The sequence below is a fragment of the Papaver somniferum genome, unplaced genomic scaffold, assembly GCF_003573695.1.
Source record: "Papaver somniferum cultivar HN1 unplaced genomic scaffold, ASM357369v1 unplaced-scaffold_57, whole genome shotgun sequence".
Lineage (NCBI taxonomy): Eukaryota > Viridiplantae > Streptophyta > Magnoliopsida > Ranunculales > Papaveraceae > Papaver > Papaver somniferum.
In genome coordinates, this window is record NW_020648415.1 from 493,751 (window position 1) to 520,274 (window position 26,524).

The 26,524-nt window shown below is 36.5% G+C and overlaps 3 protein-coding genes across 3 annotated transcripts; all 3 read right to left on the minus strand.

Moving 5' to 3' along the window:
- Positions 1 to 1,800: 1,800 nt before the first annotated feature.
- LOC113343200 (NAC domain-containing protein 43-like) lies at positions 1,801 to 3,908 on the minus strand. The gene is made up of 3 exons (XM_026587470.1): positions 3,501 to 3,908; positions 3,103 to 3,371; positions 1,801 to 2,920 (listed from the first exon to the last, which is right to left on the minus strand). The coding sequence occupies exons 1-3, from the start codon at positions 3,682 to 3,684 to the stop codon at positions 2,075 to 2,077; spliced, it is 1,299 nt and encodes a 432-aa protein (XP_026443255.1). The 5' UTR covers positions 3,685 to 3,908; the 3' UTR covers positions 1,801 to 2,074.
- A 10,497-nt stretch (positions 3,909 to 14,405) lies between these two features.
- Positions 14,406 to 15,056, minus strand: LOC113343250 (probable E3 ubiquitin-protein ligase ZFP1). The gene has a single exon (XM_026587499.1). It carries the CDS (start codon positions 15,054 to 15,056, stop codon positions 14,406 to 14,408), a length of 651 nt encoding a protein of 216 aa, XP_026443284.1.
- Positions 15,057 to 18,909: 3,853 nt separating this feature from the next.
- LOC113343227 (glutathione S-transferase F13-like) lies at positions 18,910 to 20,149 on the minus strand. The gene is made up of 3 exons (XM_026587490.1): positions 19,918 to 20,149; positions 19,755 to 19,803; positions 18,910 to 19,605 (listed from the first exon to the last, which is right to left on the minus strand). The coding sequence occupies exons 1-3, from the start codon at positions 20,062 to 20,064 to the stop codon at positions 19,151 to 19,153; spliced, it is 651 nt and encodes a 216-aa protein (XP_026443275.1). The 5' UTR covers positions 20,065 to 20,149; the 3' UTR covers positions 18,910 to 19,150.
- Between the last annotated feature and the right edge of the window lie 6,375 nt (positions 20,150 to 26,524).

Here is a 26,524-nt window from a genome sequence, read left to right on the forward strand (position 1 = left end):
TAGTAAGTTGTAATCAAATAAGACCAAAATGGAAAGTCGAGAAAACATTTTGCTCGCGCACTGATCAAATATTTTTGATCAAGCAACATCAAAATTCAATATAGAAATATATAAACATGTACTTCATTTAACATATATATCTATGAGTATTATCGCATTGTGTGTAAATGGTTGGTCATGAAACTGTCAGATCAAAAATATTCGAACAGTGCAGTACACAAATATCTGTGACATGTATATAACTTGTATTGGCCAAGTTATTTCAGGCCATTACTCAAATTACAAGGACAGATGGTAAGAGTGTTTGGTGACGCAAAAAATTCAACAGAAGAAAGATTGTTGATAGGCATATATGAACTTAAAAATGATCATGATAAACGATAGTGGCGTCATAACTAACAAACGTTTAGTTTCTTCTCTAATGATGTTCTTCTAACTTTTTTTTTACTATTATGTCGTGTGTCACATTTTTAGTTATCTTCTTCCTCAGTAAGATTAGGTTTTACTACATAGTACTAGTAGTTATTTTCCAATGGTTCATGTTGCTTTCGTATTCTAACTAAAATGTATGTACCATTTTTCAAATAAAGATAAAATGGAGATACACAAAGATTTGATCTGATTTCTTACATTCACCATCATTACTACATTTACAGGATTGAGATTTGACATACATATATACCCCCTACCACCCATGATGTGTTTGAGTTGAAACTGGTCTATGCAGAAAATGCTTGACACCCCAGGTTCCTCAGTACCTGGGTTGAACGCTCCATTTCTTGAGCCGTGTTCGCGTCCGACTCGTGTCGGACACGGGACGCGCGTGGGACACTGACATGACGCGTGTCTGACGCACCAAATTGCACGTCCTGCGCGTGTCTGGTTTGGACGCACCGATGAGGCGTGTCGGACACATTCTTTTTCATTTAAACTTTTTCCTTTATTTTTACTATTATTAACCAAATGAAGAAAGACAAACATTTAGATCAATAATTTAGGTCTTTATTAGGGTTTTGTAATTGGAAATGACATCACACATACCCTTAGTTGGGCATGTGTTGTTCTAAGAAAACATTTTGATTGTGTCATGTGTTTAATAATGACTGATTGTTTGACCTTCGATGTGTATACACAAACAATATCTTCTGTTCTTTTGAAAAGTTATACACATGTAGCATCACTTTTTAATTTTTATCGAAATATACTTGACTTTGCTATATAAATACATAATTATATATAAATAATATATAAATAAAATATGTATATACATGTCCGCGTTCTAATTTTTTGAGAATTTTGTACTGTCCTTGTTCGCATCCGCGTCGTGTCGTGTCCGCGTATGTGCAAACCAGCTCAATACCATTTCCCCACACTATGTGGAGCTGATGGTGTAAAAGAGTTGGGAGAGGAGATTCAGCTGAAGCAATTAAATGGCACCAGAACTACATTTGATTTATATCAGAGTTCTTACTACAGATCAAGTATGGCTTTCCCAAGGCAAAAAAGAGATTAAAGAATTTGCTTCTTCTTTTCTAGCTAGTAGGTCCATACCTACCAAGAAGCCGTATCTTTGTATCTTTTCAAGGACTAAGCCTAATTGAACTTGATGTTTGAGCCAATTCATAAATTGTGTTGGTTCAATTCATTTAACCCCTTAATAATTAGGTGATTAAAACCCCTTAATTAATGAGTTTTGATGATAGCAATTAAATTAAAGGTATGATAAGATATTAGTTAATGGTGTAATTAATGAGATCGACTAATTACACAAACCACACCACACTACAAGGTCCACACTCGACAACGAAAAACCCTTTTGAAATAATAATATCAACATTCTTTGACTAAATATTGGTAGACATAATTGAGTAGGTTAAGATAATGCCATTGATAATGAAATCTCAGCTTAGAATGTTTTGGAATATATATATATATGTATTTTATTTCGTTATTATATTATGTATATTAGTTTGCCTTATATGTATATATATATAGAGAAAAAAAAAAAAAACTACAAACCATACATTACTATCACGATACATAGTATTGAAAGCCATATACGTTGTTGATTCTGTTATGTCGAAGGATTCGACACATGACTGCTGCAAAGTGGGTCTGTCATGGATGATGACGAATACCTGTTGCTGCCTGCTGCGAAATTCCAGAGATCGATTTCGCTGTTATAGTCGATGACGTGAGATGTTTGAAACATGGACGACGATGGTCTTGTTGCTAGTTGTCGTATTTGATGTTGTTGTGGCGGAGATTGATAATGATGAATAAGTTCTTGATTTTCATTGCTAGAAGTAGAAAACCCGCCTAGACTGCTTGAATCGGCAAAACAAGCAGCAGCAAATTGTTTTGATGTTTCAGACTGACCATTATTGAGATGAGAAGCAACAACACAGTCCATAGCCGCCCAATCGCTTAAACCACCAGCTGGTTCATAGATATGCTCATCAATGTTATTACTTTGATTTGAAATGATAGAAGATTCATAAACTATACTATCCATTTCTTGATCAAGAATTCTATTATTACTGGTATGATGATGAAGTGATGATGATGATTGTAAAGTAGTTGGGCTTTCTAAAGCTGGTAGTTGCATGAATCTGTCGCTGATAACTCCAGCTCCGTCATTAATAACTCTCCCGAATTGTCGAAGAAATCTTGTATTATTTTCTGATTCTTGTTTGCATGTTCTTCCAAGATAATGAATAATCTGATCCAAAGCCCCATCACTACCACTTGTCGAATTCAATAATTGAGTTTTTGATATCATCATTGACGACGAAGAGATAGAGTTGTTGTTGTTCACTGGTCCATCAACAGATTTTTGATGGTTTTTCTTTTTGAATACACGGCAGACCACCCATCCTTCTTCTTGGATTCCTTCTACGATCAATGAATTAGATGATACCTGGAATTGTAGGAGCAAGAATATGACAGGGTTTAGGACTTTTTCTCGTTCTCAATAAACAAAACAAGACAAAAGTAGTGCCGGCCATTATATATATTGTCAATTACCTTAAACTAAAAAGTACTAAAACAAAAAGCTCCATGTTAAGAAGTTGAAAATATAGTTTAGTATACATCGCTTACGTTGGATTCAACAGCGTTGTCGTCGAGTCTATATTCATGCATTATCCAATCTGATTTTTGTCCGTGAGGAGCTCTACCTTTATAGAAGACTAAGGTTTTCCTCATACCGATTCTTTTGAAGCTACTGTAAATCACTTTGTCACGCCCTGTAGCTTTCCAGAAGCCGGCTGCGGTTGCTCGGTTCGTTCGAGTTCCGGTTGGGTATTTCTTGTCTTTGTGACTGAAGAAGTACCAGTCATTTTGTGGGGTTGATCCAATTTTGCATTTCACTGCAGCGATACCCATATATATTTCAATTAATTATAAAAAAAACAAGCTCGATCATATTCATTAGAATGAATATATAATATATATACTATATAAGATGTAGAATGAGATTAGTAAAATGAATTACGTACCTTGAATATCCCATGGTTCGAGTTTATTAAGATCAACATCTCTAATAACATCCAAATCAATCTTTTCATAAGCAACTTTCTTCTTCAAGTAGTAATGCAGGAGTTCTTCTTCAGTAGGATGAAACCTAAAACCGGGAGGAACCTGAGACTGACCATTAACAGACAAACTCATGTCTTCTGACATGTTTTGATTAAACTCAATCTATGTAACGAGAATCAGAACCAGATATATAAACAATTATACCTACAACTTAAAGAGGGAGAGGAGGAGAAGGGGACAAAAGTGAAGGGGTTAGAGATTAGGATAGAGATGCTGCTGGTAGTCAGTCTGTGCTAAAAAGAGGTGGTGGGAAGGTTGGTTAATATATAAGAGTGGTTGAAGTCACTCATGAATGGCTCTCAAAAAATACATGAATGGCCTGTATATATATATATATATATGGAGAGTGGGACTTTTTTGAGATTTTTTTCATTTTGTTTTTCGTTTGGGCATATTTTTCTTTTGGGCATATGGACAGAGATTATAATTATTATTCATTTATTAATAGTGTACTTGATTTTGCAGTGAGGGTGTTAGTTTGTTTGCTATGCCCAGATAATAACCACTCACCTAGAAAGAGCGAGAGGAGAAAATGATGGATGGAGAAAGTACATGGGCCAAATATACGAGGCTAGGGGTCCCTTATTTCAGAACACTTTATAGCTACAGACAAGGTTAGTGTAGTTGTACACTCGGAAAAACTCCAACATTGGAATCAAAATACCTCTAGAGTTGAGTTTTTTTCATCTCGTTCTAGAAAAAAAGAAAAGGAAAAACAGTAAAGAGTCAATTTGTACCACATGTCAACAACAGTGTCATGCAAAAGTGATGCATGGCGGAAACGTTCGAATAGAACTAAGATCCCGATAATAATGTACCTTGAACTAAGACGTCACAACTAGAATGAACATGCACCTAATAAGTGGCCTTCGAATTCAGATGTGCTATCATTTAGATTCACAAATAAAGATTCAAATGTAGTGTTATTTCATTATTTTCAATGTTTTACTTATCATTTTGATTCACAAATAAAGATTCGAATGCAGTTTTATTTCATTATTTTCAATGTTTTACTTATGGGAGATGCAGTTTGCCCCGCCTAATACTATGGATCTCAATTCTCCCACAACCTAAAAAAAAATACCACTGCCAGCCTACAGGATGGGGGTCCTAGGTGTGGGGCAAAGTGCGGAACACGGCGTTTAGTAAATGATGTATGGCTGTTTATTGACTTGCTGAGTTAAAAATGAGGAATCTAAATTTTGCTTTGACAATTTTCATTTTGTTTAGTTATCAACTCAACGCAATGGGTTTATTTGTTCAAAAGCTAAAATTGAGATGAAGATGAACATTAAAATCAATGATCAAGCAGGGGGTCATACAGAGATTTTTATCGAGATAATTCATATATTAATCGTGAGATAATTTACTTAAGATTATTTTCAACTATAGTTAGTTCAATCTCCAAACTCTAAACAAATCGGTTTGTATAAAATATTATAGATATAAAATGCTTATAACTCGTTTGGCCTGCCTGGTCGGGTTAATGGAATGCGCTTTGAGCTCACTTTAGGGTATTTTACGTGGTCTGCCCGACCTTATAGGATTTTTGGATAATTGAATATATATGAGATTTCGGCTCGGCCTGGATCAAGAAACGATTTAGGCTGCCCAGTTTGGCTCAATTACACACTTACACGGACTAAAGTAAGCTTAGTGTTATTATTTCGTTATTTTCAATGTTTTATGTATTGGATATGCTAATTTTATCGTGGGTTGTGTCCCATATTTTGCCCCGCCTAATACCACGAATCTCACCCAACGTAGAAAAAAAACTCTTGCGGGTGAACGGGTTGGGGATTTAACTCAGAACCAATTGGCAATGAGTGGAGCGGCCCTTCCATATTATATTTAAGTAAATTATACGAAAACAAGTGATGTGGGATTATTGTCCTTCCACACGCCCCTCACGTGTAAGGCCAGTAACTGGGCCTAACACGTGGAGCACGTACGTAATGACCAAAGTCGGGTCATGGGTGCACAAGTGACAAATCGGTCACGGTAAATAATAATGGCCAAAATCGGGCCTACACCCCGCATATGGACCTAGCTCTGATACCATGTTAAAGTCTACATGCATCCAACTCAAAACCAATTGACAATGAATAGATCCGGCTCTTCCATATTATATTTAAGTTAATTATGCGAAAACAAGCGATGTGGGACTACTGTCCTTCCACACTTTGGTAAGTGTAGTATGACTATTTGTTGATTTTCTGAGTTAATGTTGACTTTCTGAATTAAAAAAGAGAAATCTAAATTTGCTTTTGATAATTTTCGTTTTATTTTATTTATCAGCTCAACAAAATGGTTTTTTATATGTTCAAAAGCTAAAATTGAGATGGAAATCAACATTAAAAGCAATGATCAAGCAGGGGATCCTATAAAGATTTTTATCGTGATATATATACTAATTGTGAGATTATTTTTTAGAGTATCCTAAACCATAGTCTGTTCAATCTTCAAATTCCAAGCAGAAATTAAATCGGTTTTTATATAACATTAAAGTACAAAAATACGATACGTAACCTGTTCAGCCAGCCTAGTCTGGTTAATGGGATGTGTTTTGAGCACATTCCAGGCTTAAAAATAAGTATTTTTTACGTGGCATCTCTGCCTTACGGAGGTTTTGGATAACTGAATACGATATCTTCTGGCTTGGCCTAGATAAGGAAACACATTAGGCTTTCCGGTCTGGTCCAATTTATACCTCTACACGGACACAAAAATGAATACGAGATCTCCTGGCCTGGCCCGGTAAGCTTAGAAATGGTAAAAATGAAGGGTATAACTTATGTTTTTTAGTGATGGATCAGAGAACTACCCGGGCTAAAGCTCAGACTAACCCCTCATAGGTCCTTCCCTGTTGAGAGTTAATTTTCGCATGAAAAATCCCGACTGACAAAAGCATCTGAGCCTACTTTGTCCATTACTTATAATGCTGCCCAACTGTTGCATCTCTACTCAGAATATTCCTAGTGTTAAAAAATCAGAGCTCCATCCACCCGGTCTTTTGTGGCCTAGTGTTACATCCTGCTGAATAGTTGCAAAGGACACCCCAAGTTCATTTAGTAATAGTGTACTTCATTTTTAGCGTGGGTGTTAGTTTGTTTGCTATGCCTAGATAATAACCACTCACCTAGAAAGAGAGAAAATGATGCAATGGAAAGTACATGGGCCAGATAAGAGGCTAGGGGTCCCTTATGGAGAACACTGCACAGCTACAAACAAGGTTAGTGAGTGCAGTAGTACACTTTCGAGATAATAATTAAGACAGCGAAAAATGCAGGTCAGGTCTCACTGCACCCTAAAAGGCTTTGTTCTTTGGACCCCCAAGCCGGAGATCACAGTAAAGTAGTAAGGCATATTCGGGATGAGGCGTCTCATCTGCTTCACCAACACTACGGTGCTTGCCTAGCAGCTAGCTCATTATGTTTGTATACGAGAATATCAAATGGGCGTTCTTTATTGGGTCATTAAATGGATGTACCACCACCTAATTTTAGTACGCAGCGGTTTGAAAATTAAGGGGTCGCTATTTTGACCAACAGTTGACTGTCAAAGCCTCTGTTTGACCGATTTTTATATTTCTTGACCCAATTTTTATCAGAAAAACATAAGTAAATATTCTGATAATACGAATTTGACTATTATAAAACCTTTATCTTCCTGACTGAGTTCAGCTGTACCCATTTTATTTTAGTGATGACTGTGGGTACAAAATACCGCACACCTATCAGTTATGCGAAATGATGTCCATAATGAATGAGGGAAGACAACTGCATACTACTTATCTAGAATGGCGTACCAGGTGATGTTACCAAAGTCACGAGTAAAGTGTGAAGATTCATGCGGTAATAAAGAAACCGTGCGTCAATGATAAAGTCCACGCGACATTGACGCACGTCAGATTCGAAATTAGAGGCTTTATTAGCTGTCCTCCACTATGTAAACTCCTATATAAGGAGCCGAGCGACCTTGTAATCAAGAGAGATCTTTTTGAAAATTTAGAAGTTTAGATCTAAAAAATTCAATAAAAAGTCTCACTCTCAGAAAAACAACCTTCATTGTTTAAGTTTTCAACTCTTAAGCGAAATTTCTCCTTTATTGTTACAAGAAAGTAAAAATGGTAAGAAAATCATCTACAGCAGAACAAACAATAGCAACTAGAAGGAGCAGAAGGATCGCAGGAAGAAGAAGAAGAGAAATCGTTGAATCCTTAAGGATAGGAGAAAGGAACAATAGAAGAAATCAAGCCCAAACTCAGATCCAACAAGAACCAGCGGAGAACAATACCATCGACTACGATAGAGTGAGCGTTCATACTCCAAATACAGATTCAACAGAAGAAGACGAGCAAAGAACTGGAGAATATAAGGGAATGAAGAGAACATGACAATCGAGGAACTTCGACAAAGGTTGGTCGCAGAAAGAAGGAGAGAAGACGAAGAACAAGCGAATTTGACGCGTCAAAATAATGAGCTAAGAGAAGAGAACATAAGATTACAAGAGCAAAGGTCAAGAAGCACAACACGTACAAGATCAAGGTCAAGGACAAGTAGGAGGACGTCAAGACGTAGCCAATCTATACGAAGAGACACTAGACAAGAAAATCCTTTAGATGACATTGTTGAAAATTTTCAGGTAGATGATAACATACGGGGTCAACGCGGCAGATATCGCATAGAGCAACAACAAATTGATGATCGGTACATACATCAGGGCGACAATTACCGCATGCAAGAGGGTCACAAAGGAAATAGACGCGAACAACAAGGCGAAAGTTACCGCACACATGATGATCAGGATGATGAAAATGACGCAGAGCAGGAAAGAATTATATTGCAGGGAAGAGAAATATTCAGAAATCAACGTGACCGCGCAGAGGAAGCTGAAAGGAATAATGCCACACAGGAGCATGAAATGGATGGAAGAGAAAGACGCAGAAGAAGGAGAGATGAGGTTGAAGAGAGAGAGATGCAAGAGGTTGTGCGTAAAATAGTCATGACAACAGAGTAAGACAAGCAAGATTGAAAAGACCCATGCTTCAAGATGCAGACCAAATTATGAATGCAGAAATCTTTAGAGAGTTACCAGAGATGAGAGAAATGATGACAGCGCGGAGAGATGGAGGTAGGCGAAAATTGGATGAAGCAATAGAGGAAGTAGGGAAAACGCCATTTGCAAGACAGATACAACTCGCAGCAGTACCAGCTAAATGCACTTTACCTGTATTTACTAACATCTTTGATGGAAGCACATGTGATGTTCACCATATAAGAGAGTACAGTCGGTCTCTATTACAGTGGGAAGAAAATGATGCGGTGTTGTGTAAATATTTCCTGGAGAGCCTGACATGGGAAGCCTTGTAATGGTTTGAAGGATTGCCAGTGGGAACCATTCGATCGTTCCATCACTTACAAAATATCTTATTAGGACAATATATCAGTAATAACATGCTAAGGCCAGGTATCGAAAAAGTGTTCAGCTTACGCAGAAGGATCAATGAGAGGTTGCAATTTAACCACGCGTTGGAGGAGCATGTGTAGTGAAATGGCAAGACGAGTAGATGAGAGAAACCTTATACTAGCCTTCATTAATGCACTTTTTCCTACAGATTTATTATATGCGCATATTTTCAGGACAATAGATACAATAACCATGGCAGAATTACGCGAGTTCCAGGAAGAATACATCGCTCTCGAAGAAAAAAAAAGAGAAATGGAGTCTTATCCAGTTGCGGTAACAAACGCAAAAAATGGGAATGCCAGTCTGCTTCCAAGAGCAATAAATGTCGTTGCAAGTACATCCCAAGGGAGTCAAGGAAAGAAGGTAATGGAAGAAGAGCAAAAGCTAGTAGCCATGGGAAGTAGAGATCAAGAAGAGTTTGAAAGAGAGTATCGAGAAAGACAATTCAATAATCGTGGATAACAAGATTCAAAGGCTTGATAACCAACCAGAAAGTTATGGAGGGCAAAAGAAATATTATAACCAAGGTGCAGGAGGTAGTAAAGTGGTCTGGGAGCAGATAAAAATACCGCATCTAAACGCCGCGATAGGCAAAATATGGGAAGCGATAATTTTAACGGAAGACATTCCAGAGCCACCAAATATGGGAAATGAACCACCACCATGGAGGATAAGTAGAGAATTCTGTGCTTATCATCGTTTCCACGGCCACACCACCAGTAATTGCAGAAATGTGAAGAAAATTATACTCAGAACGATTGATTAGTGGAAACTAAACCACTTCCTAGTGCAACCACAACAGAATCTACAACCACCACCAGAAGGGCATGCACCAAGTATTGAGGCAGGAAAGAATACGTATCTAATTGAAGTTGGCGCGAAGGCGAAAAATTTATATTGCAATTCGATAATACATTCTTTCAGAAGCATAGAAGATTTCCCGCGACAATATCCTAAGCAGAGTTTATGCAAAATATAGTAATGGAAGAGAGATACTCAACCTGGAAAAAATATCACCATTCAAAGATTGGAAAAAATAACCTATTTCTTTTACCGCAGAAGAAGTACCAGGAGGTGGAGAACCGCACGAGAGCCCATTAGTGGTGAAACTGGAAATCAACCCAAAGGCAAAAGCTGATAAAGAGGATGACGCTGACTCTTGGGCTATAAATAGAATACTGATAGATCCTGGTAGCTCAGTCGATATATTGTTTTGTCATACATACAAGACTATGGGTGGTAGAGATGAGAACCTCATCCCATCAACCTACAAGATCTACGGTTTCAATGGAACGACAAATAAGTCAAAGGGAGAAATAGTGATGCGAATTCCTCTAAAGAGCATATCCACAGAAATAGTATTTTTCGTTGTTGATGTAGAATCCCCCTATAATGATTTGATAGGCATACCATGGTTACATGGCATTCTAGGAGTGGCCTCGACTTTCCACCAATGCATCAAGTTCCCCTTACCACAAGGTGTAGGAGTAATAAGAGGAAATCCAAATGAAGGAAGAACCTGTCATGAGATTGATATTGACAAATGCGAAGAACGTGCAAGCAAGCGAAGAGATTGTAAAAAGAAGATACAAGAAGGCAGGCGAGGGGAGAGATTAATGGTAGATGCTGTGAAAAAGGAAAACGAAATAAAGAAAACTTCTTTCAAGGAGACAACAATCGCACGAGATAATAAACACAACAAGTGTGTCAAGAAGAGCGAATTCCAGGAAGGAGAATTGGTGTTGAGGCAGAAAACACTATATCAGATAAAGGGTAAAGGAAGCTTGGAGGACGCATGGGATGGACCATATAGGGTCAAGAAAGTTGTGGGAGACGGAATGTATGAATTAAAAGATGACAAGGAAGGAAAAGCTATCTGGTCAACTTTGGAACCAAATGTACTTGAAGAAATATGGTTCATGCGGCAGTCGTAGCACACCCGAAGAAATAGAATATGTATGCAAATAAAGATATTGGAAAGCATACGCGAACTCAATGAAGCATAAAAGGCGAAATAAACAAACAAGTTACCTCAAATATAAAGTTCTTTAAGAATTAGTTATTATGTAGGCGAATAAATAAAGAAAGAAGACATCAGAATTGTACTAATCGAGAGTATGAATGCAAATGATAAAATTCTTCTTCTTTATGCACATCAATTATATCATATCAGAAAAAAAGCTAAAATAAGACCTTAATAGAAGGCACCAGAAGTAAAGACTCTAACCAGGGAGGCTAGGCATCCAATTGAGGCGTGCACCCTAGTTCGCATATACATCACGAGGCAATGATAAGACCTAACACACGTCATAATAGGGGAAAACCTAGTGAGCATGATTTAGGGGAAAGCTACACCGACCCTGAAACTTGAGTCATAGAGATTTGGAGTGAAATGAAAGTCCATCCAGGAGAGGCGCCTTAATTGAAAGATTATGGTGACAAGGTCTCTCCTAAGGAGTGCAGAAACTCGATCAGGGCGCCGGGGTACACGATTGAGTCAAGAGTGTCTGAGGCGTCTGGAGCGTACCTGGACGCTCTTGACAAGTCTTGACTATGATGCACTTTGTCCTCAAGAAATCCCATTTAGGGTGCGGTCTCGTAACCACAAGCCATATCGGTGGAGGGATAAGAGGCCGCGATAACAACTGATTGTTGCATCACTGGATGGGAAGAGCCCACCCTAACCCGGTAGGGTTAAGCTTCCTTGAAGGGAAATCAGGAGGAATATAAGGAAGACACCCTCCATTAGGGAGCTGAATTGTGTCAAAAGACGCAAATATTATAGGACTTTTTTACTCACGTGGGTAATAAGACTTGTCGTATTTGCGCGTCAATACATCCCGAAGAGGCGATAATACGAGAACACGATAAGGCGATATCAATGGGTCATTACATGAAAATGTAAAGACTGCCTGCGATTTCGCCGCACAGATGCAAAATTATACTTTAGGCAAAATGAGACCTCTAACTAGGGAGGCGCAATAAGACCTCATGAGAAAAATAAGGATTAACATTATTTTGCAGGAAAGAAAGGAACTCAAAGATTAACGCACACCTATAATACAGCTGAGGTAGGAAACAATGACATATTCATAAGGTAAATTAAAGAAAAGGTAATTCAGACATGATATTAATTGTATGCAAAAAGTGAATACATATGCAAAGCAATTCAGATATGATATCGCGTAATGAAATACAACACAATGCAGAATACACACGTATCAATTCCCATGACTAAGTGAAAATAAACATAAAACTACATAACATATGCACAACACAATCATTTGATGACGAATAACAGAGGCAAGGATGGGAATGCAAGCATATAAAGGAGTGTTGTTCGCCTCCATATGATAGATTCACGCACATGTTATATATTATCGTTAACAAATACGCATATACTGTTATACATGTTACTATCATTAGATTAACTCCGACTGTTGGAAAGAACAATACTTCACCTTTTATAAGTGCATGTATAACTCTAGGAGAATTTACATTCAGGAAGCTTCAAATGTTTAAGAATTTACATTGAAGAAAAAGTCTCAAAGACTAGGAAATATTTAGTATACAAAAAACTGATGATGTCCATAATGAATGAGCGAAGACAACCGCATACTACTTATCTAGAATGACGCACCAGATGACGTTACCAAAGTCACGAGTAAAGTGTGAAGAGTCATGCGGTAATAAAGACACCGTGCGTCAATGGTAAAGTCCACGCGACATTGACGCACATCAGATCCGAAATTAGGGGATTTATTAGCTGTCCTCCACTATGTAAACTCCTATATAAGGAGCCGAGCGACCTTGTAATTGAGAGACATCTTTTTGAGAGTTTAGACAAGATATTTAAGAGAGAGAAATATTATTTGCTTCCCAAGTTAGGGTTTTCTTCATAACTTTGTATTTGTTCTTGAATTTTAATAAAAGTTCTTAAAGATTTCACCATGGTTTCTTAGATTGTTTTTTAGAATATCATAAGAGTGTGGTTCTAGGATTTCCTGCAACTACAATGACCATGTTCAAATCGAAACGAATTTCATCAGCGAGGATTTTAGAACAGTCGAAGCAGACACATGGCATTTAACTAAGGAAAAATATTCATAAACGCTATATGAAATGAAACATGGTTAACAAGTTCCAAGGTCCAAAATGTCCATGACATTCCGCTACGTTAGCGGTACGTACATGTTTGATGTTTCACATCACTAGTGGCAGAAGTAGAAAGCCAGGTAAGGATATGGGCTGGAACCAGGGTAAGCCAGGCCTTGGTTCCCTTCCTGCACATGACTCTTTTTCAGTTTTTTTTGACACAACCTTTCCTCTTTCGGTTGGTCACTATGTTCCATCCGTAAAACCGGCATTTTCCTCTGTAAAAAAAAAAAATAAAAAAATAAAAAAAATTTAACAAACAAATTGACAAACGGAAAATGAGTCATTTGTCCAAATATTTTTAAATCACGGTTCAAATGGTCGAGTAAAAAATAGTTTGGATGAAATGGTCAAAAAAAAAAATAATAAGGATGAGCTTAAATTTAAAAAATAACAAAGATGAAACTAAAAGCATCCTGTCCCATTAAATGAATATTGAACCGTGATTCGCCATAATTAAATGTGATTGTGGAACGTTTGGCATCATGTTTATGGACCAACTCAAACGTCTAACTATCTAATTACTCTAAGAATTAATGTCACTCTTTTAATCGAATATCTGCTGGTCATCTTTCTAACTTTGCCTCCAAATTTACAAGTACGAGAAATGTATTGCAAAATGACATAATTAAATGAGTTTCAGTGTAATGCAATATAACTTATCACAGCCAGGACAAACTCGTTCCCACACTAGTTGCAAGAATAAGGCAAGTCCCACGGAATGAAGCAGTTCTATATCGTTAGGAAACAAGTACATACCTACATAGGAACATATTGCCATTGGTGTTTCTTTCTTTTCGATAACCTAGAACTAGTTGTTAATTAATTCGTTGCTCAGAAAACAAAACATAAAAAAGAAAAACCGGAAATTCCTATTAATCAGTACTAGTTAGAGATATTTATTATTTAGGATTTATTCATTGGAGTTGGTAATGAATGGCAGCATGAGTATGGTGATGGTTATGCTCAATTAAACAAGTTGATGTTGGTAATATGCTCCGAAGTAAAAGAAGAAAAGTAAGAAGAACAAAGCTAATAAATCCGGAACAAAAGAAACATATCCGTACTTTTTATTATTTTTGCACTGCACCGATGAGCGGTTGCCTACATACCCAAAACAAGAGACCAAGCACGATAAAATTCAATTGCATATTGCAATGCGGAAGGGAAAAACAAATTAGCTAGCATTCTTTCACTTTTGTCATGTTTTCTTCCATGGTTTTCAGACCTTGTCTTTTGCAGATAGGGCAAGCGTTCATCTGTACCAACCATTGTGTAATGCAGTTCTCATGGTATTCATGTTGGCAATCGAGAGTTCCAATCTTATCCTTGTTCTCATATACATCTTGACATATGGTGCAAATTTCAGTCTCCTCCTCTGCCGATGTGGTACGAACTCTTGATTTCAGATGACTTGAGATAGTTTCTTTTGGTAACCCTCTTTCTACTATGCCAATACTTTCTTCCAACTCCATTAATCCCTCATAACTCATGCCATCTAGGTCATCTGTACTTGTACGCCCAGCGTTCAACAAGCGACGCACTTCTGCATCTAGGTGAACTGTTATTGTCCTACCTTCATTATCAATTTGGAATTGCACATGATTGCCAAAAGGACTAATTGCGACCGTGTAACGCCTTTCTTGGTTTTGATTTCCTCGGCTGTTGTTGTTGTTGTTTGCAGATGTCCCATGTATCCGACGACGTTGATTTGACTGGTTTGCATCCGGTTCTCTTTGCCGACGATGATTCCGTGGATTTAAATGACGTGGCGTAAGACTAGAAGGTTGATTAGGCAGCTGTGTGCCCCCGTGACCAGATTTGTCCTCCATAACTCACAAATTAAATTAATTAACTACTAGATATTAGTATCTCCCAGTTCTTCGACTGGTTTTCAATCTTCTCACGATGAAATTTGTCTTTCTTCTCTTTACTCTATATATATACTAAAAAAAATAGCTTGATTGATAAGCTAAAGGTTTTCCCATCGGGGTCAGGATTGTATCATCAATTATTTTATTTATTATTCTTTTTTATAGGCTAAAGCCGGATCCAGGTCCCTACCCAAATTCAACTAGTTGGACTAGCCTCACTGTTAGACCCAACCCCGCCAAACCTTTCTATACAACTAATTTAAATACAAACCTCTATTACGATGGGCATCGAACCCTAATTTCCTCCTTACTAGAGTTGATGGGATATCACTGAGCTATGTTCTTGGACCCAAGAATTATATCGTCAATTAGTAATGATTAAATGTTAATTTCCTATTCGGAAACTCCCTAATTAAGTCGGTTGAAACTCTTAAAAGTTCATTCAATTTAGAGTTAATTGCTTATAAGTTTTTGTTTTTAAAAGGTCGCGCCACCTACAGTCTAACACGAAACTGCCATCGGCATGCGGTAGTACCCACTACCCATATTGGGCCTTAACTTTGCTAAATCCGACACAAAACTTTCTAACATGTACATTATTAACGATGGGCTGCACATTTCGATCCCCATTATCTAGTTTAACATAGTTTAACGGTTGATATACTAGCAGCACTTTGAATCTATAATACAAAATATGATGGTTTTTGAGCTTCGAACGGTCAGATAACATTTTGAGAGACAAACAAGTGATCCGACCATCCTAGTCTCATCTGATAACATTTTGTAACATATTACATTATGAATTCAAATTTATTAACCTTTAATTGGTGTATAACCACTTAACTCAAGATATTTAAAGAAACATTAAATGAAATCATAATGCATTTATGCATTGATTGTATTTGGTGGTGGAAATGTGTACCTGATGGGAAGTGCGACTTTTTTTTCTTTTTCTAAAGCATAAGTGAGATATATATTTATAAATATAGGTACATACTATTACTTACATGATTAAGTGTTTGTTTTTGGATGATTATATGGCTAATTTTACAGTGTAGGTATGGACATTATTTTTGACAAAAAACCTAATTCAGCTTAATCTTGGGTTTCAGAATAATGGTTCCCGGTAGCATTCAAAGACATCCAACGGATGTAAGATTTGTAACCTCCTTCAGCTATGGAGACATACATTGATAACCCTCATAATTAGCTCCTAATTAATTAAAAAAATTAATATTCCAGCGACAAATCCTTACCTTTAATAGATAAAAAAACTAAAAAAATAATTATCCTATAAAAAGCATACAAAAGATTTATTTGCTAAAAGATATCTTAACAGAGTATCCATTATCAACCCGAAAATAAAGAACATCGTTAGAACTTTTGCCAACATAAAAAATAAATTTATTTATTTATTTCATATACAGTTAAATATGATTTTGAATGATAATATGCACATATGTTGATTCAAATAAAGTCGAATGCAAAAAGATACGAGTCAAAAAAAAATTACAAAAATTACAAAACAGAAAGGGTTTTCGAGGCTTTGACAGTTGGATAATATTTTGAGAAACAAACGTTTCATCCGACCATCCCAGTCTCCCCTCGGCCAAAGACATCCAACAGATGTAAGATTCGTAACCTCCTTCAATTATTGATATATGCATTGATAACCCTCATAATTAGTTCCTCACCAGTTAAAAAAATTTGTATGCCAACAAAAAATCCTTACCATTTAAATGCTACAACTATGTAAAACTTTATTATTTTTTTTGACTCATATGTTTTTTAAATCGAATTATCCCACCTTCATCAACCTACAACAAATAACATTAGAACATTTTCGGTTACAACATGTAAACCCCGTATTTCTTCCTTGAAATAAATTAACTGCCCTTCATCAACCTGCAAAGAACAAAGAACATTATGTTAAGAATACAGAAAATTCATTTTCATTTGATTCATTTTTTTTGTTGTTGGGAATAATCAAAAAATAAAAATAAATACATACAATTGAGAACTATCCAAATAATGAATCGCCAGAACTTTTCACTTCTACCGTAGGCCTAATTTAATTTTAGTGAAAAAAAATATTATTTTAAAGCCATGAAGACTCGCAAGCTTGCATTCTTTGCAGCCTTGCAAATCAGACAACAATCTAGCTTGGAGTCGCATTCCTTTTCAAAGCTACACTTACACTGAACCTCAATCTTTTCATAAACCTTCTTGACTTTTTGGGTGGTTTCCTGTTTCCTCTGAATCTTCTAAATTAATTTTTTTTATCTTCTTGATCATGATTGTCATTTCCTCCATAACAACATGATTCAACGTTGTCATCTAAATCTTCAATTATTGACCCATCACTATCACCAAATCTTTTTTTATTCTCATGATTCACCTTCAGCTTTTTCAACACCTGATGTTATTGTTATGGAGAAGATTAAGAGATTCAATAGATTTAAGGCTACATGCAATACCTTCATCATTCTCGGTATTATTGAACGAAATGAAACCTGATTCTCTGTATTTAACTGTTTTAATTTCTCTAAATCAGTCATTTGGTATCTCGGTCGTTTTTGCTGCTAGCCTTTTCAGAACTTACTCCACCAATAAACGTTACAAACAGGGGCATCATAATTAAGGCTAAAATTTAGAACGTGCATTACATAATTAGGATTCATATGACTCACTTTTTTCCTATTTTAAGTAAATCGGTGACAAATATTTATGGACGCAATAAGGACAGAGTAGACTTAATGCTAAAAACAATTCCTTGAACACGATCTAACTCCTCTGATCTTCCTCTCTACTACCGGTTTTCTTCGCTTGATTATACTCCTCATCCCCCTAATCATCCTCACCACATACACATATTATCCACCTATAATCACTAATTTACCATCACAATTCATTTCACTGAAATACTTACCAATTAAGAAAATAACGTTCGTAGTATAAAGTATGCATGCATAAGAAACAACTGCTTTTATGATTAACATATTATTATAAAAATCAAAGGAGCGTAATGGAAGTTGAAAATCAGACAAATCAAATGTCCAGGATGAGGGAAAGAAGCCAGGAGAGATAAAATAAGAAACCGCGGCTACGATAACTATACAGCCAAGACTTTGTAGTGGACAATGAGGCATACAAACACTTGGATTCTGCGAACCAAGATAAGACGAAGCGAACAATTCTCCTGCCAAAATTTAGACCAGGACACCCTTTGGAGACGTCTAAATCTAAAATTGACAAAAAGATAACGAAACTTATCGAAGACTGCTGAAAAATATCGTGAGGAATCGAGACAATGACATCAACAAGAGAATATCGATGTTCCCTCGAGGAGGAAAATGAGGGAAAAACATACTTCATGCATCATCTGTGCACGAAAATATTGATGATCCGTGAAGAGAATGAGAGAATGGATTTTTGGCTTCGGCAAAACCATGCAATGGAGATGACCTTGGATAATACATGAAAAGAATCACCAGAACATATGAATAACGAACACATGACGATAGTGCAAGTGATCGAGGAAGAATTTCTGATAGGATGTAATTACATGTATTTCTCATCCAATAAAGATTAAGCACAAAGATCTAAATTATACAACCCAAATCAGCATCAAAGACCGCCAATCTTTGAAGATTGACTAAAAATTTATTATTTTAGGGCAGCATAAAATAATTTACCTAACATTTTTATTAGAAATTATTATTTTAATCAATTGCAAGTGTAACTGAATTTATAATTAATTTTGACGACAAACATCTAAGATTTTCATACCTACAAATTCTCATGGGTCAAAATAAATCTTATCATAGTTTCTAGTATTTATTTAAATCATTCTGACCAAAAAGTTATTCCCCCTCATGCCGCGCCGTTACGGCACGGATTATTTCTAGTTTGATAACAAAATACACAGAAATTCAAAAATAAACCTCATAATGTTGCTTGCACATGCCGCCCGAAGCAAGGTCGTTTTTCTCTAGTTGGTAAAACAATGCTAATTATTGGAAAACACAATAAGTTCTCTAATGCACCACTACTCAAGTCCGACTCTCAATCCGCTGAGCAACCTTAACAAAAGATGGCCTAGCTGAAATGTCCTCCCACCATGCCTTAACATGAACCCTAGATGTGATCATATCAGCCCACGGAGTCTTCATGAAATAGTAAATGTAAGGAAGGTGATGGAGATCAGCAAGAGTGAAAGATTCACATGCCAAGTACTTGGAATTGCTCAACCTAGTTTCATAAACATCCAGCACCAGCTCTAGTTTCTTGAGGTTTTCATCGATGATTGCTTGATCAGGAGTTTGGTGAAGATATAATGGCTTTATTAACTTTTCGAAGATGATAGCACTGATAGCAGGGTTGAACTGCTTGGATTCCACTTCTGACCATACCCCAACCATTGCTGACGCTTCCATGTTATCATCTCTAGATAGATCTGTGCCAGATTTGTACTTACGGGCTATGTATGCGGTAATTGCACGAGATTCTGCTCAAATTTAAGTTTGATTGATATGAGTAAATCGGGTCCTTATGATCAGTACACTGTATATAAAAGAAGTACAACAACAACAAAAAAAGCATGAACCTGGTTGTATACATATGTTTTAGACAATAGCTAGCGAATCGAAAACTCACCAAAAAGTGTGACAGAGCCATCTTCCAAAACTGGTATCTGACCAAATGGCTGTAAATTATATAACAAAATAAAGAAACTTGAGATGTTGAGATAACCAAGTAAAAGCAAATTTCGACTGCTTAAGATACAATTAAACTGTGAAAAGGTGTTTAGAGTACGTGCATTTTTGGTGAGATAAGCAGGGGATTTGTGTTCTCCTTTAGAAAGATCAACGTAGACAAGCTCATATTCAATTTCTTTTTCGGCCAGAAATGTCATCACAGCCGCTGTTGGGGTTGACATGGGAAACCCATATAGCTTCAAAACCATAGTTAGCGAGGAAGGAAGAAAAGAAAAATTAGCTAGAGAAAGGGAGTGATTAAGATTGTTTATTAGAAGGGAAGGAAGAAAAGTGGTGTTTTGCGACTTGTGAGATTAAGGTTCCATATTTATATTTATAATTATAATACTCTTTAAAGTATAGCAGCACCCAAAACATAGAAATTTAGTCCACAGGTCAACCACTCGAATATGATGATCGACAACAATTTTTATTGTTTGCGAGATGATCAAGAAACGAACTAGTAATACATCACCACTTACCTCACCCATATCTATTCCCATGTGCTTATGCAGCTTGGTACCCATGAATTGAGTTTATATAATGTTTGGAGTTGTGTTTTCAAAAACATCATATCTCTATTTCGTTTTTGCCAAGAATCAATGCGAACATCGAGTCCAGAAGTGGTGCGCTATTTATTTGTACGAAGCTTACAATTTATTAGTTCATTTGGGCGGTCTGCCAAGAATTTTTGAAAGGTTGACTCTCTCGCCACTCATTTATTTGTGCAATTTATTAGTTGTAGTGTATCTTTAGGTGTAAAACGTGCCGGTCCGGCACAATCTGGCACACGAAGTCGAATGCTTCACTTATCATGTGTCGTGCTGTGTTGTGCCAACGATTTAAACGTGTTATGCCGTGCTGTGCTTTACTAGTCAAAAGCTAGGCACAACACAGTCCACGGGCACAACACACAAATAAACGTGTTGTACCGTGCTGGCACACATGTTATCTATTTAGATTCTCGTGATAATGTCCGACTTAATGATATACATTAAGACGGACATTATCACGAGAATCTAAATAGATAACATATCATTAGAAATTATTTCAAATAAAATTAACAAGTTATTCAATAAAAAGAAATATCTCATCAAATGTAAAATTGGATCATTGTCATGTAAAGTGATGTTCTAGTCAAACATAAGTAACGACGTTATAACAACGATATTGAAATATATGTTCCAAATATTTAGGTATTATATGTGTTGTTATAAAAATAAGCCAGCATAAAATGTAAAAAACAAGTTAAAACAGTGACTCTTTTGTGAAATATACATAAAATGTGAGTATTATGCCTTGTTATATGGTGTACTTGTGCGTGCTATGACGTGCTTTCTTAACGTGATGTGTTGTGCTGGGCCACGTGCTTATCCGTGTCGCGTGCTGTGCTGTGGTATTGTGCCGATTAGGCTAACCCAGCACAGCCCACAAAACTAATGTGTTGGGCTGTGCTGGGCTGGGTTGGGCTCAGATTTTAGCGTGCTGGGCTGGACTGTGCTCGTGCTGGCACAGCCCAATTTACACCTCTACCATATACAATTGGACATGGTTGAAAACAGTAACTAAATTATCAACACCAAAAAAGTATACAATACAATATTGGCAAAGCAAGAGGTAGATGAAAATTCATAAGACATTCAAATTCATAAAGCAAATTCTTGTCAAACCCATTTTGAACTCCTTACTGTTAACAAACAAAAAGCGTTACTAATATTAATTAATTTAAAAATATGCTTCAAAAAGAAAAATTTAATCTAAAAATAAATTAAACGTCAGATGTTGATGTTGCAGAATGCCGCCAAGATCAAAATACTCTGACTAATAGCAAAAGGAATGCAGTATTACGTAAGGCATCCAAGATGCGAATTGTGGAGATGGCATGTTAATCTTAGAAAAAAATTAGACGGTGGAGGAGACCAAGTGCTAAAATCAATATTTCATATACACTGGCTTTATAATAACGATACATAAATAACTGATGATTAGAGAACTCTAATGTGTCATAGAGTGAACATTAATTTGTAGCCTGACCTTGTGAGCATCAGCAGTACCCATCAGTATAGTGCCTTGCAAATGCCAAAAAATGCAGCTATCGATGAGTTTTATCAAACAATTTAGTAAGAACTAACCTGATTCATCTGCCGGTGTACATTCTTTAATCCCCTGCAACAAAATTTAACATATTAGTTACAGAATTAAGGATTCAAGAAAGAAACTGAAAAGACGAAAACTAATAACCTAATAGTTGAAAGTTTGAAATAGGAGAATAAATAAGCAAAAATAAGATAAAAATAAATGCAAAAGAAATACAAAAAAGGGACTCGTTTTTTGGTTGATTAATTAGCAGTTGTACTGAACATATTAAATGCTTTGTACGGGAGATGAAGTATAATGGAGGGTGGGAAGCCAGTGTGTACAAATCTAATTACATCTTGCCATAATAGCTAAAAGAACATAGGCAATCAGAAGTAGGAGTATAGGACAACCCTACGTACCCTTGAAAAATATGACTCAAACTACTCAATTAGATACCTAGAAAACAACTCCCAGAATACAACTCCTCAACCTCAATTGAAGTCCTACACAACGTACACAATGAGAGATTCAATGTTGTCATTAAAAGAAACTTAACATCATGTGAAAAAGTAAGTGCAACTAAAGAAAAGATCGTAAGCATCAGATAGGTCGTTCTTAATCTTTCTTTATAATAAGAGACCCAAAAACTACACATGGCGTCACCATAATTAATGTGATTTGTGATGAAACCACGTTATCGTTTCTTTACATGTCATTGCCAACTCATCCGGAAAGATATTGGAAATTTGCAAAGGTCACCTTCTCAAAGAAAACTAACCAACACTGAGCAAAACGACGTAACTCCATTTGCTAAACGACGTAAACCTTATTGCAAGGGTCACCTTCTTAGAAACGGAGGATTCCAAGTCCTACGAAGCCAAACGACGTGATGCCTATTGCTATCTTTTAAAAGAGCATTCTAAGTCCTAGGAAGCCAAACGACATAACCCCTATTGCTATCTTTTGAATATAAGTGGGACTCACCCTCAATCCCTCATCCGCCACAATAAAATCTTTTCACGAAAACTTCTTTTCGAAAGATATTCATCACCATCCAAAAAAAATATTCTCCAACCAAATCATTCTTTACCCCTCGGATAATTATATCATAATTTTGGAAAAAGAAATAATTGCTTTTTGGAAGGAGGCTGTTGCGACTCCATTGTTAGGAACTCTTTTGGAAGTAGCATATTGCGACTACATCGGTTATTGACCTGGAAGGCATTTTGTAGTCTAAAACAGAGATGTTAATGAAAATAGCCTCCCTGCACAATTGTTTGTCAGGGCAAGACTATACAGGTTTGAAGATTATTAATCCGTAGAACAAGCAACTCTAAAAGTTATTGGATAAGAGAGTCCAAATATGGGTGTCAAAATACCATGTTAGAAGTTGGGACAATCACATGAATGGTTCCAAAGATAGATTTGTAAAAGCTGATTTGATGTCAATGAGATTAAGAATTTTTGGAACCAGGGTAAAGATGGGCGTAGATATATTATACATAAATTTATTATATGTTAGCGAGAGAGATTATCCAAGAGATATACAGAAGTCGTGTATCAGAATTCACAAGTAACTGTGGAAGGAAGAACCCATGAGATGATTGGAGTTTTAACATTCGCACTGAATGAAATGGATTTGTGACATTTTCTTGAATAATGTTCTACCGCATCGTAACATCTAGAAAATTTTGCCACTTTAATGCCCCAATACGTCCCAAGACATTTTATGTCTTTGGAAGACCAGTTCGTAGAGGAGAAAGATGGAGGGTGAAGGCTCCTAAGGGATGTGGGATGGTAAAATTGCTGACCGTACCAGAGTTGCAATACGGCAAAATATAAATAGATGCGTGGACTCGCTTTGTTTCAGAGACATTGGGTAGCGACCAACGAGGTAAAAAAAATATAAATCTACTTAATTTTGTTTTAGCATTTTATCATGTTTAGCACATTTTGTTGTTTGGTTGGTATTTGTATATTGTATAGGTTATTAATAATTCTTCGCATATGTCCTTGGAAAATCAAAAATACCGACTACCGAGTAAAAATGGACATAAACTGCTTTAATGGAATCAACAATCAGAAAAACACAAGGTAACCTATTAGAAGATACTTCTTATTATGAAAAAAATAAACAAACATCATTTGGTAATGAGTATGTATTAAAAAGGAAAAATACGTACAAAGAATTTGTGATCGGACCTGAAAGCAACAGACAAAAGGAAAGGAGAACAAATTATAGAGAGAAAGAGGAGAAAGGATAGAAATAAGGAAATAAAGAAATTAAGAAACGAAAAACTTCAAGGGGATCCACTCGAACCAAGGGACCTGATGGTTCTACTTATTTCTTTCATAGTCGAGACTTCAGAGCCAGAGCATGATAGAATTTCCAGAAGACCAGTAATGAGAAACGCAAGACCATCGAGTACAAGGAAATGTACAGGCTACAGGTTTAACAAATGAAGTTAACGTCAGCGCTGAAAGATGGAACTTAAAAATAACATCATATATTGTACATGGTTGTAAAAAGTTCCACTCACAAGGTGGTGCATTTCTTTTATTATAAGTCTAATTCATGGAAGAAGAAGACTATTGTATCAATAATAAAATATTAACCTTGAGGATGGTCATAGACCACATTGAAATAATTTGCTTTCTTAGGCTATGATGTGTTGGTGCAAATGTTAGGGCCTATGGAGTGATTGTTTTATTTTTGTATTATGAACACCATCATGCTCATAAATATATGCTACATCTACTTTGATTTTAGAATGAAAAATTTAATATAGTGGTTTTAAACATAATTTTTCTTAAGACATAGAAAAAATACATTCCAGCATATATAAGCAGTTAGCCGTTCATGTTGGTGTTCAGAACAATATACATTGGTCTATGTGAGCAACTTTTTTTTCCCAGGGTGCCTTAGGAGCGCCTAGCGCCTAACGCAACACAGACATCATCTACCCACAAAAGTTGAAAGGGACATATTGTTGGTAGAAGAGCTAATATTGTTGGAATGTCTAGAAGAATGTTCCTTTTGTCTCAAGTTTTGTGAAGTAAATGAATAAGGTACCTGAGCACTATTGTCGGTCTCTCATATAAATTTCAGTGACTGCACATAAATATATGTTCCGCGGATGTTATCCATCCGGTGCGTATGCACCGGTTAGAGGCTTGTAATAAAAATATAGTAGTCAGAAACTAATTCCAGAAATGACATAGTTGCAACATCTTCTTCAACACATGCACACCTGCATTGCAGAAGCACAAAAAAATATTAGCTCACAGATTGGTGCATGCATGTAACATTGCAAGTAACAAAACGGACTAAAGAAATTTTGACTCTTTAAATGATTCAACTCCGTCATGCTCCCGGTGATGTAGACAAACCCACATGCTCTGTAACACTTTCAAGTAACTCTTCATCCTAAACATCACGCTTTGCTTCATTCAGTAGGTTTTAATGGCCCTAAAGGAGCTGCACATGAAGAACGATAACAGTTAAGAATATTCAAGTCATGCAGTAAGAAATTTGCTGGGGCTCATAAAGCTGATAAAATATTTGCCGTTTTCCTTCCCCTAGAAATAGAATCTGATTAGAGTATCCGTAGGGATCATTCCTCAAAAGTACTTAGTGAAAAGTTCAGCTGAGCAATTCATGCTGAAAAATGAGATAAGGTCCAACGGGAGCATCCAGCAACATCTTAAAGCTTCAACTTACCAATAATACTCATCATATATCTTTCAATTTATCCACAACACTCATCTTATATCTACAAAACATGAATCAATTTTAACCAACTAAAATACAGAACTAAGAAGAAAAAAATCAGAAAAAAGATATAAAAAACCAAACAACTGTCTCTAACACAAAATCCAGTTCAATAATAGCCCACTAACCCAAGGAGTTGTCCTTGATAATTGAAGCACAACGATTTTTCGTGCATTATCTTAGAGCAAGAAGAATGCATGGCCAAGATGGCTGAGCATTGATCAAGGCAGAATTCGGTAAAGCACAACGCCATATTAGAGTGTTCATAACCAACAAGAACAGGTGTGGCACCAGTTGGCGTGACAACACAAAAGGTGGCAGTTGAAGTTGGCGGTTAGGGAAACTACTTGGACACTTGGCTGTCCAAGGCTTGTGCAAGCGGTTGCACAGAGTTTTGGCCTGATCATTTGCTTGTATAAATAGCTTAGGGATCAATAATGTTGGTGTTGTTCAATTGACAGAAGAACCACTAATGTAGAGAGAGTTTTAGGCATGAAGAGTTAGATAGAAAGAAGAAAAGACTTCTGTTGTGCAAAGACTTTAGAGTGAAGGCAGATGCGTACTTTGATGCGAGTATACAAGGCTGAGTGATTGTGGGTAAAGTTGATTCACTGAACCACAATCATTCCCGGTCATGTCCCATGAAAATTTTAGGCGATTAAATGGGCACGTGACACCTAGCTAGACAAATCATTTTGTATGCCTCAAAAAATTGAGGTATGCCTCAAAATAGGAACACGCAATTGGGGGATATGTAAAGTAATTGGGGATATAGGAAAAGAAAAAACGATATTTAAATAGTTAATCAGAGTCACCCC

What these genes read in the sequence shown, in the direction of transcription:
- LOC113343200 (XM_026587470.1), bottom strand. Translation starts at nt 3,684, where the DNA reads ATGTCAGAAGACATGAGTTTGTCTGTTAATGGTCAGTCTCAGGTTCCT. An exon ending in CGAACCATGGGATATTCAAG is followed by an intron (nt 3,372 to 3,500) that starts GTACGTAATTCA and finishes GTATCGCTGCAG; the next exon opens with TGAAATGCAAAATTGGATCA. An exon ending in ACAACGCTGTTGAATCCAAC is followed by an intron (nt 2,921 to 3,102) that starts GTAAGCGATGTA and finishes CTACAATTCCAG; the next exon opens with GTATCATCTAATTCATTGAT.
- LOC113343250 (XM_026587499.1), bottom strand. Translation starts at nt 15,056, where the DNA reads ATGGAGGACAAATCTGGTCACGGGGGCACACAGCTGCCTAATCAACCT.
- LOC113343227 (XM_026587490.1), bottom strand. Translation starts at nt 20,064, where the DNA reads ATGGTTTTGAAGCTATATGGGTTTCCCATGTCAACCCCAACAGCGGCT. An exon ending in CTGCTTATCTCACCAAAAAT is followed by an intron (nt 19,804 to 19,917) that starts GCACGTACTCTA and finishes TATAATTTACAG; the next exon opens with CCATTTGGTCAGATACCAGT. An exon ending in TGGCTCTGTCACACTTTTTG is followed by an intron (nt 19,606 to 19,754) that starts GTGAGTTTTCGA and finishes AAATTTGAGCAG; the next exon opens with AATCTCGTGCAATTACCGCA.